At 36.3% G+C, this 17,309-nt stretch overlaps 1 protein-coding gene across 1 annotated transcript; it reads right to left on the bottom strand.

The window, feature by feature from the left end:
- Window positions 1-339: 339 nt before the first annotated feature.
- Window positions 340-7,049, bottom strand: SLITRK6 (SLIT and NTRK like family member 6). Its single transcript, XM_017820304.1, has 2 exons — window positions 6,511-7,049; window positions 340-3,262 (listed from the first exon to the last, which is right to left on the bottom strand). The coding sequence occupies exon 2, from the start codon at window positions 3,245-3,247 to the stop codon at window positions 725-727; it is 2,523 nt and encodes an 840-aa protein (XP_017675793.1). The 5' UTR covers window positions 3,248-3,262; window positions 6,511-7,049; the 3' UTR covers window positions 340-724.
- Between the last annotated feature and the right edge of the window lie 10,260 nt (window positions 7,050-17,309).

Raw genomic sequence — 17,309 nt, 5'->3', positions numbered from 1 at the left:
AGGTAAAGCTATCAGACAGAGAAAGTAGCAAAAGGCTTGCTTTTTCGTTGTTGAAGATGTTGGGTAAACATAATTACATATTTTTCCTTCCACATATGATACAGAATGCACATGACAAAGTTCCGTGTAAAATACTTAAATATTTGCAGGCTTTGGGTGCACACACAAAAATATTTTATCTTTTTTTCTTTTTAATTAACATTTAGTATGAAAACATTTCAACTCCTTTCATATTTATTATAAGAGTATTTTAGGTGTAGTTGTAGACAGTGGTCATGTATGCAGTGCATGTACTAACCTAACAAATACACTCTAGCCATATAAATACAAACACAAGTATTGGGTTTTTTGGGTTTTTTTTTAAGGAATCTAATTAAATGAGGGGTAAAAAAAGAAAGAGTAAGGGTAATGAATATTTTTCCATAAATTGGGTACAGAATGGAATGCCATACACACCTTTTTAAAGTTATAAGGAATATTGCAATAAACAATCTTCCTCCCACAGTTCAATCACACAAAATTCATGTTTAATTTGGGATGACACATATTTCCAGCACACAATCCCATGGCTTCCCACAGTGATCCCTGAGTTTTTCTTTGCTAGGATTACTGCTGTGCTTGAGTTCTGACTGTTGACCTGTTATTATAAGGCACTTTTATTTACAATGGTTCCAACTTAAAATAGAATTACAGAAATTCGCCCCCAGCCCAAAATATTATCACTTCATGTTTGTTGCTCCAGGACTTCCAGGTAGTCAGGCTCAGCATGTAAGTTAGCCTTGAGTTCAAAATACTCATTTTTAGTTTGTTCTAGAAAAACCTTTCTTGGCCTGGAGTACATGAATGTCTCCATTAGCTTCAGCTCTTCATGTGCTCCAGGATAATGAACTTCCATGTCAGGCTGGAGCTGGACAATATTTTTCCTTAGGTACTCTGTGATCCCTAGTTGCTGGAGTTCTCTCTCTTTTTCAAGAATGTTTCTATACAAGCAGCTAGCATCCTGAAAAGACAGAAATTCAGCAGACTGATCTGTAGCCTTATATTTGACATTTGGACCTGTAAGCGGTGAACTGTTCTCTCTTTCCAGAAGACTTCGGCGAAGATATTTGGACTCATTAGCTTCCTTCTCACTTCCCTCCTCTTGTTGTTGCTCAGTATGCTTGGGGCTGAAGGATGGGCTGCGGTAGACCTGAACCATGGGGGTAACCATACGTTGCTCATAGAGAGTTGCAGCTGGGCGCTCCGTTGTGTGGTGTGTTGTCTTATGCCCGTACATGCTGTACTGCAGGTGAACCGGGCTACTGTCCCTCATTTGCTCATCCGCCTGTTTCTTTTTGCACCTTCGTCGCCGATGCAGAACAAGAACAACTATTCCTGCTGCGCAAAATACAATAGTTATAAACACAATGAGCAGTCCTAATATTAGAACAGAAAGTGGGACAGCATCTGTAAGGGACCGCAGGATGGTGTCTGCAGTGTTGGCAGTAGGAGAAGAAGCTGTCACAACTACAAAACTGGCATGAGTTGGTAGGGCAGGGTTGTTTATTAAACCCGGACACAAGACTTCACTGTTTAGGGATTTTAATTCCTTTTTTGCTAGATGCCCTGGAGATTTACAAAAAATATCACCCATCATGGTATTCTTACTCAGTTTTTGTATCCATTTTTGCAGCCCAACTGAATCACAGGTACAGTCCCAAGGGTTGTCTTCAAGTTCAATTTGTACCAACATATCCAGCTCATCCAAGACGTTGCTCACAGGCAAATGAGCAAATTGGTTTGTTTTCAGATTTAATCTAGTGAGGGGAATACCTGAAAAGATATGGGGTGGCAAAGCCTGCAGAAGGTTGTTATTTAAGTAGAGGACTTTCAGTTTTGGCATTGCATTAAATGTCCCTGGCAAAACTTCTTTGATGGCATTATACTCAAGGTACAGGTACTCAAGGTGCTGAAGGCCAAGAAAAAGATTCTGGCTTAACTTTGTAAGATGATTGCCATTGAGATATAATTTCTGTAGTCTAGTCAGATTCATAAAGGAACCTTCCTCAAGGATTTCAATGCGATTATTCCCCAGGTGAAGCATTTCCAGGCTGGTATAGTCCACCAGATCTGATTTCAGTAATGTCTGAATAATGTTTCCAGCTAGAATAAGCTTTTTAGGATTTGGAGGAGGGGGTCCTAAATCAGACAGACTTTCAATATTTCGCTCCTGACAGTGCATAAGAACTCCTGAGAGCATATGGCTGGTGCAGTGACAGGGGACGGGACAAGAGATTCCTGGAAACGTAGTAGGCTTTGAAGTGTGAAGCACTAAACTTGGTTCTTTAGTAGGAGCTTTCAGAAGAGGAATCACCTTAGTCGATAGGTGACTATCACTGACAGAGGTGGTTACAACCAGGGGCAGTGACCCTGAAGGATCTTCAAGTTCATTGACAGGATGAGTGGGACAAAGTGATTCTTTTTTCAACCGGCTTAAGATGCTGCCTTTAATTACTGAAGGACTATTGCATACAACATCACCTATTATTGACTGAGGAGGCATGTTTTCTAGCCATATCTTCAGCTGCAACAAATCACAGTTACAGACCCATTTATTGTCTTCCAGCTGAAGGTCTAGTATTCTACCAATGTGTTCCAAAAAGCCAACATAGGGCAGTGTCTGTAACTGGTTTCCACGCAGATCTAAATGGGTCAATGGCACAAAACGAAATATGTTTGGAGGAAGAGACTCAATGGCGTTATCATTCAAAATAAGCACTTTAAGCCTGTTGAGCTTGCTAAAGGCACTTGCTTCAATCACTGTGATGAAATTGTTGTCTGCTTGAAGAAACTCCAAATTTTCCAATCCATTAAACGTATCTTCTTTAAGTGTTTCTAAAGAATTGTGATTGATATGAAGTTGTTTAAGAAGGCTGAGACCGTTGAAAGCCCCAGGCTCAATATCTGCAATATTGTTAAAACCAAGATGTAGAGAGATAGCATTAACAAGGCCAGCAAAATCATTCATGTGTAACATACTCAGGCCATTGTTTAACAGATTAAGATGGAAAGGCCGTGATGGTGGGACATTTATTTCTGATACTGTCTTGATGCCTCTTTCGTCACAGTTTATAATAATGGTATCATCCTTTTCTTCACAGGAACACAGACTCTGACAAGATCCTCTGGCTGAAGAAAAAGAGGGTTGTGACTGGAAAGGATCAGATGCAACCACAACTGAATATAGAATAAAAATCCAAAGCTTCATCTTGTCCAGCAGATTCTAATAAAAAACATAAAAAGAAAAAAAAGGAGAAGGAAAAGTAATAGAGTCATGATTTCACAGGATTTGGGTTGTGGGGTTTTTTCCTGGGGCAAGAGAGAGAAAAAGTATTCCTAATGCTTGTTATTGAGCTACCCCATCTTTTAAACAATATTATGTTGTGCAAAGCAATTGAATTATTTTCTAATATAAGAACATATATTTAGTTTAATGTACTGAATCAATAAACAGTCATAAGAGGAGATAATCAAGAGTGTGTTGCCTTTATTTATATGCTATACAGACTTTCAGTGGACAGCAGTAATAAGTTACTGTTCCAAGCAACTTATATAGAAACTAATATAATATTTTGGATCATTGCTTTGTGGCACCAAAGTACTGCAAATTCTAAGAGTACCTTGCTAAGCTTAACTTAATGTTATCCAGCTGCTGATGAGAAGAAATAAGATTTGGTTTGGTTCAATAATGTGTTGTGAACACAAGCCCATTCAGTCAGGATACAGGGAATTTCCCTTTGGTTCTGCGTTATGTATGGAAATCAAAATGTGTTTCCTCTGCAATCCTTGTACCCACAAATTGAAAAGGAAGTAGACAAAATAATTATTTTTCTTTACTTAAATTTTAATGCATATATTGTTGTTTGTAATTATTTAGTGAAAGAGGGACCAAAACACAGTCGTGTAACGTTTTCATATAATATACACATAAAAAAAATTATATACACAATTAATGAAAAAAGAAGAGAGAACTGACAATGCAGTACATGTCAGAAGAAACAAGTAAGCAAGGACAAACTTGTGTTGAGATTAATATTAGACTCCTTCTGATTTTTATAATCATCAATTATCACAAAACTTCTGAAATGTATATGGCACTGACTGTGCTTTAGAATTAAAAATTATCACCAGTGTCATCCATATGATATGTAATATGATTATCACCTTTCAAGCTGATCTTGAACTTTGCAACACCTGGTAAATGCATCATTACAATACAACTATGGAGTCACAAATGAAATTTAGATGTTTAAAACAATCATTTATAATTGGTTCGAACTAACTTGTACTGCACTCCATTAAAAGATTCTCTGTTTCTTTCTGTCAAGGCTGCCATTTAGCAAGAACAATAGTATCTCTTGATATATGAGGTAGAGTGAAATTGATGTTTATAATCTTTAATTAAATATTTACATATATCCTAAAGATTAAAAAAAATTGAAAATCTTAAAATGGAATGGATGATTTATAATTCAGTAACTTTTATGGGCTGTGATATTTATTTGAGGATTCTCAAGGAATCTATCTAAGCAGGATTCTTAAGTAATCCATCTAATAAAGGTAAGTTGACTTTCCAACTAAGCTATTGAAACACTGAGTACAGAATATCACTACACAACCAGTTGTGTTAATTACTGAAAGATCAGAACCTTTTACGAGGATCAATTCAGTTACATGCATGAATATTCTTTTAGTGTGGCCACATGATTTGGCATCTCATCAATCCATATTTTAATTATCATATACCTTGGTTACTTGGTTACACTTCTCAAGGCTTCCCTTAGAACAGATTGCAAAGATTTACACATGCAGGCATTTAAATGCTGTGGCATGAGTATTACACACACACATACAGAAAGAACAACAGCTAATGTGTGCACAGTGAATTATGTTTTTCTTCATTAGTAGCTCCTGATAAGTGGGAGTAGAAGCATGAGTTTAGAAGTTGTAAGTGCAATTCACAGTGTGAGAAAAAGTGTCCCTGAAAACGAGCTTTTATCTTTGTTTCAATAGAACAAATGGTTTTACTGTCTCATATAACACTCCCTGAACTCCAGTTGCCTATGTTTAATATATATGCCTTTAAGTCTGTTTTCCTGAGAAGTATTGGATAAGACACAACATGTCAAGATGTTATTTTGAAGTATGCAGAATAATTCCAGGATCATATTATGCTAGAGGTTTATTTTTGCTTTACGTGTATCACTACCCTTCCCAGTGACCTAAGGTAAAAAACATATAAACTCTTGACACAGATGCCAGCTTCAAAACAACTGCATGACTAATTCAACTTTATTTCTGTACACTTTTCTCATCAGAAATTCCAGCGTCAACCTGCATCAAATTCAAACTGCACTTATAAAGTCCCTGAGCAAAATTAAATCAAAAGAAAAAAAATAATAATCTGAAAGGCATGTTGCATTGTAGTGCATTTTGAGAAATTAGGTTATAAAAATGAAAGCCCTTCTCTCAGAGATGAAAGTAACAACATTTGTAACCAATTGGAAAACATTCGCATTTTAATCATCGTCATACTTTTGTGAGCAGCCAGAACTCTCACACACACATATATACACACAGTAAAAATTAATAGGAAGGTTGCATTCTTTTTTCCTCTTTCCCAGCTTTTTTCTTTTTCTAAATGCTCAGAAATATGTAATGAAGTTCTCAGTGGGTTACTATTGTAAAATAAAAACTCCTTTCAAATAATAGATGATTAGCCTTTAACTGAAAAAATTCAGAATACAATAAAATTTAATTTAAAATTCTTGACAAAGCTGACCTTTTTTTATTCCACGTGGTGAAGTTTTTCAAAAAATTCTACATGGTAACATAAGCTGGTTTTTTTTTTTTAACATCTGCTTTCATCTAAGTCACTGCTGACTGCATACTGTAACTAAGGTCTGTAGGAATTCTAAAAGAGTAAAAAGTGTCATGGTCTTTTCTATGAGGCAAAGTTGAATACTTTCAGAAGTAGTCACCTTACAGCAAAGACATCACATGCTTGATAAGTAATAATTTATGTGTTTTTACAACATTGAAATATCTTGTTTCATTTGTTGGGTTTTATTTGTTAGTTTGTTTTAATTCAGCTATTTAAAAAATGTATGCTGAAGATTTTCAAAGCCTCAAGCTAAGAATTTCTGAAAGCCTTCAGGATTGTTTATTAAATTCTGAAGGAAATCACAGTCAGATGATGCATTTAAGACCACTCTTGCACTTCAGGAAATAAAAACAAACACCCATTTCTCTTCCCTCAAGGGATTCGAAAACAGCGTTCCCTTAATGCACACATTCTACACAGTTAGCAGTTTGAATAAACGTGCCAGGCAAACTGTTTAAAATACAGTACAAATTGCCATGCTTTAATATAAAAGTTATACAAAGTCATGAAGAAAAATAAATTCAACTTGTACTGAGAAATTAAATTCTCATGTGCTAAGTGAATTAACTAACTGGAATCTTTCTTACCTGTACAGCAGTAACACACCCTGAAACACTCAGCAATGCACAGTTGGAGCAGCTGCTTCAATGCAATGTAAATTTTCCCAGTGAAAAATGCACACTTTCTTCCAAGTTTCACTTTGCTGCAAGCTCTAGTAATACTACAGCTCCATAAAGTTAAAATCCTTGTTCAGAAGACAAAGTACAAAGCATTCAACTGAAAAAATCTTCCAGGCAGCCGTGCACATCAGACCATCCTGCAAGCAGTTGTCCTTTTTCCTCAATTAAAATTCACAGCATACTTCACAGCTAGGCTGACTTTTCTGCATATAGTTAACTGTTTGCAAGCATTTGGATGCAGTAAATAAACAAGATGCTCAGCAGAGCTTGACTTGATCACTTGGTTTGTCAGATTTTTAGATGCAAGCTGCTCCTGTGTTCTCTCTGTTCTTTCTAGTCTTTCCTGTTAGCTCAGTTTGTTATTAGTCAGATTGCCAGGGGCTGGGAGGTAGGCGTAAATAAAGAGACTTCTTGGCTTTTGACTCAGCCTTTAAGCCCTTCCCCACCAGAGAGCTTTAATCTGCCAATGTCATTTAATACAAGATACAGCTCCACCTTGAGACAGATCAGCTCCTCCTCCTCCTGCAATTTCTCTCACCTCCTTTTCCCCTTATCTAAGTGAAGCTCGGAAAATAAAATTCAACTAAATATCTTCTAGATTCCTTAAAGACTGTTAATGACTGATTTTGCAAAGCAATAAACATCCACTACAGCTTTTCCAGTTTGTTCTCTTGGGTAGATCTTGCATTTAATTTGTATCTGCAAATGCTTGCTTTAGAAACCTGAAAGCATTCCAGCCCAAATACAATCCACAAAACACACCACAAGGGAAACCTTGTCCTCTGGAAAATACGTCTATCACATTGAAGTGCAGAATTATTCAAGTATATAAATGAGACAGCTCTCAATCCAGTTCACTCAATGTGACTGGAATAGGGGTGAGTGTCTACAGTTGTACATACTTTATTTCTGCAAAAAAAGAAAAACAAATTGTGGAATATTAGTGCTTATGCTTGCACAGCAACTGCCATCAGTCCTTTTTAAAACTGTCCATCTTGTTCTGTAGGAAGAAGACTGGGATGATTGTAATAGTCTGTTTTACAGATGTTGGCACAGTTTGCTGGTATCTGTCCATGTGAGATTGTATTGCATTTGCATGAAACATTGCTTTGATAAAAAAGCAATGGTTTGGGGGAGGACGTTTTTAAAGGCATGTATCATGCTGGAGGTATTATTTTCTTTGTGCTCATAAACAAGTAATTAGCAGATACAGTAGGGCGACATGAAAATGTTTATTCTATGCAAGGAAAATTTTCTTTATCCCTCTTGCACTGCAAGAATGGTTTTATAAGCTGCAAATGCTACTTGCTTGTTCATCCCACTGTCACGGAGCCACAAAACCTTTGGGTGAGCAACAATAGGTCTGGTGCTCTGGCGTAGTTACCCTCTAGAACATAGCATTTCTGTTTTGTTCTTGTTCTGTCTTAGATTACTTGACAGATTGTTTACTACAGGCTCCAACCAGTCAGATTCCCATCGCTGCTTTTGTACAGACAGCTCTCTAGATGGCCTCATTGACTTTTGAAGGGGTACTGTAATGTTCTGTTCCATTTGATGAAGGCTATCAAGATCTTGTCCTATATTTATATTCACACATATAGACATAAATGTTTATATATAGGCATATGCACACGTCTTATTAGAATGAGTTCCTCAGTACCTAATATTCCAAAGATAAAATATGTAATATAGCAAAATAATAATAATAAAAAAAGATGAAACGCTCCTAAGGAACAGTAACAATTTGATTTCCATTTATTTCAACACATTTCAACATATTTGACTGCACTTGCTATTTTTAATGAACCTTGCCACTCTATTTAGACTTGCAGACATTTTAAGACTCAGAGGTTCTCAGCTATCTGTGACTAGCCAAATAAATAATTATATTCTTTATTAATTTTGAATTTATGAATTTTAAGTCATATTATTTCTAATTTTTACAAGACATTTTACAAGTCTTTACACTTCACTTGTGGTTGTCTGTTTGAGATGGAAACTACCTGTGTATAGAGACATTCACACCAGAAGTGAAAACGACATCATTCTTTTCTTTTCAGGTGACATCCACAAGAATAAAACCTGATCACAAAAATATTTCCATAAATCAACTTCTAAAAATAGGACAGCATTTCCTAACCTAACAGTATGGAATTAAAAATCAATGAGAATATTTATCAATATTTCTCTTTCCAAAAACTTCATATTTTCCAGGTTTATAAAAATATGGCTAATGATTATCTTTCTACCACAATTTTATGAATCATTAAGCAGATTATTATAAAGAATGTAATTCTGCACATGCATCTCATGGATAGTGTTGAATTGACACAGAGTTTGTATCTTATACTTCAAATATTTGCCTTTATCAATTACTCTGACAATTTTAAATTTTGTGAAGCTTTAGAAATAAAATCTGAAACTCTCAGGGTTAGTTACTCCCAAAAGAGGCCTTAAGCTTCTATGTCATTCCTCTTTACCCCTTCACAAAGAACTGCATCTCCATAGACCAGAAATGGGACCATACTCATATGACTATATATATATATATATATTGCGCAGATCTCTCTTTCAGTGAGGTTTTCTTGTCAATACATAGGTGTAGAGAAATTTCAATTTTCTTAAGCATGTAAATCTTGTATTAAAACCTTAAAAAGGAATGTTCTAATATTGTGTACCATGTTTTATTGAATTCTGTGTTATATGGTAAGCTGTGCAGGTTTCTTTACCTGTATAAATCTCAGAGAAAACACCTGATCCTGAATTACGTAATTTGTAAAGTTTGATGTGACCATAAAATGTCTCTGTAGTCTCTCACTGGATTTATTGTTTTTTTTCTGAGCAATACATTCCCTCTGTTCAGGAAAATTCTGAACACTACAGGGACACCCATAAGAAGCATTGTAAAGGTCTCTCACACTCTTTTAGTCAAGACTCACTAATACTACATCTAGATTACTATGAAGAGTGTTCTCCATAAAAACGCTGTTAATTTGCAATGTGGAAATTTGACTTACAATTAACGGATTAGTCTTCCAAATGTGAATTTTCATGGTGCTCTGCTCATTTATTTGTAATTTCAATGATAAAAATATCAAGAGAAATAAGGATCTTCATTTTCTATTTCAGTGGAAAGAAAAGGCCTCCTCCCCTATCATTCACAACTCATCCTTGTAGAGAAGCAAGATTCATGATGGGAACAGTTCCAGGCATGGAGAAAAGCATACAGCAATTGGCAGGACTTTCATATGGACTTTACTGTTATTATGTGGTTTCTACACAGTGCACAACTGCACATGCCCAGGCTTCCTCCTCCCCCTTTTGCCCGTGCCCTATTCTGATTTGCTCCCCTGTTTGTCTGTCTGATAGCCCACCCTATGTTCTGCCCCTTTTTCCCTGGCGGGATGGTTAAGAATCGGGCACACGCCTGAATAAAGAATTCTGCTTGCACCCTTCCTCGTGTCCTGTCCCCTCCTCCCTTCGGACCGCGACACATCCTCACTTCTCAGAATGCACTTGAGGAACCATTGATTCAACACAAGTTGTAGGAAGCTGCCTGCAAGAAGCTGCTAGTCCTCATCAACAACTTTTCATCTATGTTTCTGGCAACATGAACCCTTTGAACTCTGAATAGGTACTGGTCTGAAACCTTAAGATATTATACTGAAAGGAAATGTTTTAAGAGAACAACTAAGTAGCACTTGAATATTCACACCTGAGACAGCCTGCTGAGGAACTCAAAACTCATATATATAGTATACATGAAAATTGCATATAGAAGAACAGCCAGCAAGGCTAAGACTTAACTAAGTAGGATCAGAGAACATGGCACATGCACATACACACATATAAAACAAAAAAGAAACCATAATGTGACATAGCTATAATTATGGAAGCTACCAGTGCCTATGATATTATTTAATTCAACTACAGAACACTTATTTTCCTCACAGAATTACTGTCCCTTTTTATGTACTGTGATAGGTCTTACTTCTGCTCTGAATACTCTGTGTGGCTTTTTGCAGTCATGAACACATTGCAATTGTCAGTGAAGGTCAGGATTCCCCTCTAAAAGTTGTATGCAGGCTTAGGGGCTATTCTCCAAGAATTTAGTTTCATTTTTATATGAACCTTATTGAGAGACAATTCTCTGAAAAATCTCTGAAAAATATCTTCAATTTATAAGAAAGCAATCAAGTTAAAGGAACAAATTTCTATTACTCTAATGCAGTTTCTAAGTACATTAACTTAGACCCATAAATACATGCTTAATATACAAGAATACAAATTATAAAATCATGGAATCATAGAATGATTTATGTTGGAAAGGACTTTAAAGATCATCTAGTTCCAATCCCCCTACCATGTGTAATGGCACCTTCCACTAGACCAGGTTGATCAAAGCCCTGTCCAACCAGGCATTGAACACTGCCAGGGATGAGGTATCCACAACTTCTCTAGGTGAACTGTACCCAGTGCCTTACCACCCTCACAGTAAAGAAATTCTTCCTAACATCTAATCTAAACCTACCTGCCTTCAGTTTAAAGTCACTGCCCCTTGTCCTGTCACTACATGCCTTTGTAAAAATTCCCTCTCCAAATTTCTTGTAGGCCCCCTTCAGGCATTGAAAGGCTGCTAGGGGGTCTCCTCAGAACCTTCTCTTCTCCAGGTTGAACAGCTCCAAGTCTCTCAGCCTGTCATCATAGGAGAGGTGCTCCAGCCCCATGATCATCTATGTGGCCCTCCTTTAGACTCACTCCTACAAGTCCCTGTTATTATGCTGGGAGCCCCAGAGCTGTATGAAAGGCCCCAAATCCTTCTCCTCAGGGTTGCTCTCAATACATTCTCCGTCCAGCCTGTATTTTTGCTTTGGATTGCTCTGACCCATATGCAGGATCTTGTTGAACTTCATGAAGTTTGCATTGGCCCAACTCTCAAGCCTGTCAAGGTCCTGCTAGAAGGAATTCCTTCCCTCCAATGTGTTGACCATGTCACAAAACTTGGTGTCATTGGCAAACTTGCTGACAGTACACTGATGAGTATAGTCCATGTCACCAACAAAGATGTTAAACAGCTTTGGTCCCAGTACTGACCCCTGAGGGACACTGCTCAACCCTGGTCTCCACTTAAACATCGAGCCGATGTCATTGCTCTTCCCTCATCCAACAATGCTGTAACCCCATCATAGAAGGCCACCAAATTTTTCAGGTGTAATTTCCCCTCAGTTACAATGGATCAGTTGCATATTTTTTAAAATGTACTTTGTTTGCCAATGGCACAAGAACACACAAAAGAAAATTGTGTCATGGTTTGGCATTGCACAGCATGCTAAGAGCGTAAAAAACTCTCTATTAATCAATTTGTACTCCCTTTCTTAGTAATTTTTGCAACCCCAGAAGCATTATTGTCCACTGCCCTTAATTACTGTAGGTTTAAACTGAGGTGATCCTCTTCACTATCACATAGGCATCTGAAACGTTTTTGAAGCTGAATGGAATAAAGTGTCTTTTGTCCATGTAGAAGAGAAAATCCAGCACAAAACCATCAAAATTTCCCTTGACTTCTTGGGACTTTTAATTCTGATTACTTTGAACTTCCAGCCAATATCCTTTAAGGTATATTTCAATAAAATTTCATTTAAAAAAATACTTACAAGTTTATATATGCTATTTATGATTTACTTACTTTTTTTAAATGATATGTTACAGTCTGCCAATTAGTTAACAAATGTACATCTAAGTAGTCAGCCTCAAATTATAGTTGCAAATATTCCAAATAAAGAATAGTCAGATTTCCTGACTTTTATGCCTGAGAGCAGCTGACTGCCTAGGTCTCATAAAACTCTTAAAAAAATATCACCTCAGTACCAATAGTCAGTGCAACCCAAAGGTATAAGAATTGTGTAACGCTTTTGAAATAATGGGATACTTTTATCTTCTGTACCACGTCTTTTTAAAAGCAAAATTGCTTGGTCTTCTGTTCCAAAGCTGGAGATAATAGAAATACACATACAGATGCTGTATGAGTTTTCAGTTTAATTATGATGTTCTTTTTTAAAATTACAACTGAAATGTTCACAGTTCCAGATGAACTGTTAACTTTTGATTAATCTGACAAGAATTTAAGTTTACTAGTAACACACAAAAATGCAGATATGCTAATATGTCATAAGCTTTTTAAAGGAAAGGAAAAGAAGTAGAAATAACCTCTGAGTGTTCAGTAATCAATAATCAAAACAGAGGATAGTTTACATATGTTTATATTTTTTTTTGTTACAAATTACTATTCTTAGTCTTTTCCAATAAATATGAATAAGAAAACATGAAATATTGAAATTGCTGGGTAAAACTATTTTCTTTCCTTTTGCCTATGAATAATGCATTAATATTTAACATTAGTATCCTGTTAAATACAATTGAGTTTGTGCATGCTGACTACGCCTAAACCTATTCATGATAATGCGTGCCTGTGCCTAACCTAATTATACATTAAATGCTACTGCTGTTCCACAAAATCCAGATAAAATGGATTATATCAGGCAATGTGGAAAAACACCCTAAGAGTAAAGCTTGCAGTAGTCATTCAAGTTTGATTTTTTGCCAGTTTGCAAATAGCCAGAGCATTCAAATACTTTCTCTTAAGGGTACTATGTAAAATTCACAGACGCAACACAAGTATAATGAACCAATGAAAAAAACTCTGCTTTGAAGGAGATTTTCTCTTCTTTCTGAGAATGCACATCCTTTACAGAGGCACTGACCTGTGTTATGAACTCTAACTTTGAATATGTAATATAGGAACTGAAGCAAGTGAAAAAAAGAATGCTCTTTGGATCTGTGAAGTCATAAGTGTTGTTCAATAGAGTAGTAGACCTTGATAGCTAATAATATGCCCCTCATCACTCTGACTCTCAGTACAGGATTGATGTAAGCTAATCTTCAGTCTAAAAGTATGTTAGCTAAGTCCAAGTTCATCAATCTATTGTCCTTTTTTTTAATGTGTGGACATATCAGGATTAATTTGTCTTGTCTACATTAAGATGTCAATCTTTGGAATGCACCACTCTGGAAGTCACTGTAATTTATTGAGTTATCTAAAACTTAGCAGGTAATAGTGCATGCTAGATCTGTCTAGGATGAACTCATTCTTCACAGCAGTCTATAGTGTATAGTGGTACGTTTTAGATTTGTGACTAAATCAGTGTTGATTATACGACAGTGTTTTGACTACTTCTAAGAAGTACAGTGTAAAGGCTTCCTGTTCTTCCAACTCTACCCCACCTTGTTCAAGCTCGGAGTAGGCAAGAGCTTGCAGGTTGCAAAGGGACATAAGACAGCTTATCCAAACCGGCTAAAGGGATACACCATACCATATAGGGTGATGGTCAGCAATATAAAAAGTGAGGAGAGGGACATTTTTGGGAAAGTACCTGTTGCTCAGAAACAGGCAATAAGTGATGTTGCCCACTCATGTAAGGTGGTGAGTGATCGTCTTTTATATTTTTTTTCACCTCTTTCCTTCTTTTATTGAACTACATGTATCTTGACCTATGTGATTTTTTTCTTTTCCTCTTTTTATTCTCTTCCCCATCCCTCTGGGGATTGGAAGTGAGCAAGTGGCTGTGTGCTGCTTAACTGCCTAGATGGTTAACACACAACAGGGAGGGACAATAAAACTCCCTGTCTCTAAATTCATAGTGCCCACGTTCCTCTTTTGCACAATATCCGAGTTGTCAGGCTTTTCAGTAACTGGTGGAACTGGGAAAAAAAAACCCTCCTTATTTTGACTTTACTTCCAAATGTCTATAGGTAAAGTCACTGTTCTCTGGTGCAGTTGCTGCATCAATGAGTAAAAACTGCAAGAGAATTGGGCTCTAACTGGAAGTGTACAACCTATAAAATATTTGAATATACCTGACTACAGAATCAACTCAGGAAAGATGTGACAGATCTGTGCTCTGTCCACACTCTTACATGCAGCTACCTTCTTGAGTATATTTTCTTAGCTTTATATTCTGCCACATAACCATATTCCTTGTTTCCACTCACACTATTATTGTGCAGCAAATAGAGCACATTAAAGAAATTTAATCTACTAGATTTAGAACCCACTTCAGCCATTCTGTCAAAGTGGGAAGGAGACACAAACCTACATCTGCTAATGATCTCAGTTTTGGCTTTTATTCTCAAATAGCCATTTATTTTTAGAAAGCTACTTTTAGAAATGTAAGGGTCATGTTAGTCACTATAGAAATAAATGCATTAGGTTGAAGAAAAATGCAGTCAACAGAGTAGGAAGTATACAATTTCCTGAATTAAAAAAAATATTTTAGAAGTTTCCAGGGGATTTCCCTTTATTCAGGAAAGTGTACAGCTGTATCTAAGCCCATTTTTTTCCAGAAGATATGTCAGATTTCTCCTTTAAAAATGTATGCCTAAGGTGTGTAAAAAGTATTAAAAAGCACTTAGAGGTGTTTTTTGATCACTTCAGCATGCTATATCAATAGCTTACCCTGTAATTTTGATGGCACAAATGGGACTCACATGGCTGAGTTCTATTTACAAAAGAGGAATGGGCTTAGATAATTTTATTTAGTATTATTCTTTATAGTTTTTATTTAGACAGATGTGGACTTCTGCTTCTTTTTATGCAGAATATAATAATATTATATTACTGGTCAGATAATGCAGACCAAATGAACCTTCATGTTGACTCTTGAGGTAAGAATAGAAATTTTTATTCATATAAGACTGCATCTTACCTTGAACTGTGGTTCAGGTATCATGATTTCTTACATGGACTAGGAAGAATATTAGCACAGCAAAAGAAGACATTTTTATTCTGCAAAAGGGAAGAAAATCCTCTTTAAGATGAAGAAAAAAATTCAATTTAGTGTCCTCAGGGGTGAGGGGTAAGGACAAGAGCGAGAATATTTCCACTGAAGAAAAATGCATAAAGTAGGTCAGGAAGAGTGAACTTCCTGTTCTTCTATTGAAAGAGATGAGGGGAAAGTAGTGACTTTATTGAGAGAGTTCATCTCACCAGCTGTGATCAAGTTGTTGCACACCTTTACTTTATTGTTTCCTCAGTGACACTGACAGATACAATAGTTAGGAATATATACATTATTTCTCCGTCCAGAAATCTATTGTCCTACACACTACCTGTTAAGTACCTTGCCTGTGTATATCATCTTCTATGAACACTTAACCTCATTTTTATGTGGGATTTTATAAACAAAGCAGCTTTTTTTAGAACCCATAGCAAGGGCAACTTCTGAATTCTGACTTCTCTATAAATCTTTATCTGTCTTAAAGATCTAACTACAAGTGTCTGTCTACTGGCAACTTTGGAAAGCCATCTGGATTTCACTGAGTCACAGACCATGAGCTTGTGTGAGCTTCACTGTAGGACAGTTACTGAGTCAGTAGCAGGGACTGGCATTCTGCATGACATCAAGGATGGATTTTTTTCATGAAAATCACAGCATGGTAGACACTATCTCAGTTCAATTAATAACAAAGAGTACAAATGGTGAGTTAATACAAAATGCTGAGCAATGTGCAGTATAACCTGACTGAATAAGTATAAATTATTTCTCCCCCTCTGCTTTCAGGTTGTAGTTGGGGTAAGATAAAGATGCTCAGGATAAACTGTATTTTTCAATTTAGAGTGCCTTTATGGCACACTATCTGTCTTAATCAGAAAAATAAATATCTACCTTTAGTACTGCAAATATTTTTCCTTTTTGGAGTTTTTTCTGTATAAATGATGGCAACATGTTTTCCAAAACTGAATTTATTTTTTTCATTGACATTTTGAGTCTTTCAGAAGCCTCCCATGCACATAAGTGACATTTTGGTGGTGCAATGACTGAAACGAGGGTCATCAAACCATGAAGCAGGTTGCACAGAGAGGTTCTAGGGTCTCCATCTTTAGAGATACACGAATCTTAATTGGATGTATTCCTGGTCAAACTGCTGTAGCTGACCCTGCTTGAGCCAGGGAGGCTGAATTAGATGATCTAAGCAGATCCCTTCCAACTTCAGTGATTCTGTGATCTTGTGAAATGCTTTAGGAATCCAAAATCTGTTGGGTTCAGAATATTAAGGCACATCACTTTAAAGTAATCCTCAGAACTGAATTACTATATCTCATAACATAATAATTAGCATGTAATTAGTCTTATTCAAAGTCATGTGCTATTTTATGGTTCTCTACCATGGAGAGAAATGGAAATAATACTTTAATTATCTTAAAATATAATGTAAAATATCTTAAATACCATGTTAAAGTAATACAGTTCATACTAAACAAACCATGTGATGTTAACCTGAGAAATCCCACTATCTGAAGAAGCTCATTTAATGGTAACTTTTATAACTAAATGTTCATTTTAAAAGTATTAGTATTCAATCTTAGAGGCCCCTAGGATTCATTACTAATATTTATGTACTGTCTGGGCCTAATCCAGTTTTGAAAGACACCATTTTAGGAAAAAAAAAAGTATGCTGTGAATGATACTTGATATTTCTTCTTCCAGTCTGTTGTGGTTTAACTCCAGCAAGAAACTTAGCACCACACAACCACTTGCCCACTCCCCAACAGGATGATGGGGAGAGAATTGAAAGGGTAAAAGTGAGAAAAATTGAGGGATGAGGGAGCAGTTTAATAATTGAAATTAATAAAAAGATATAATAATAGT

Source organism: Lepidothrix coronata, unplaced genomic scaffold (assembly GCF_001604755.1).
Source record: "Lepidothrix coronata isolate B3197 unplaced genomic scaffold, Lepidothrix_coronata-1.0 Scaffold81, whole genome shotgun sequence".
Lineage (NCBI taxonomy): Eukaryota > Metazoa > Chordata > Aves > Passeriformes > Pipridae > Lepidothrix > Lepidothrix coronata.
Note: the sequence above shows the minus strand (reverse complement) of the source record. Positions and strands in the feature narration are given on the sequence as shown.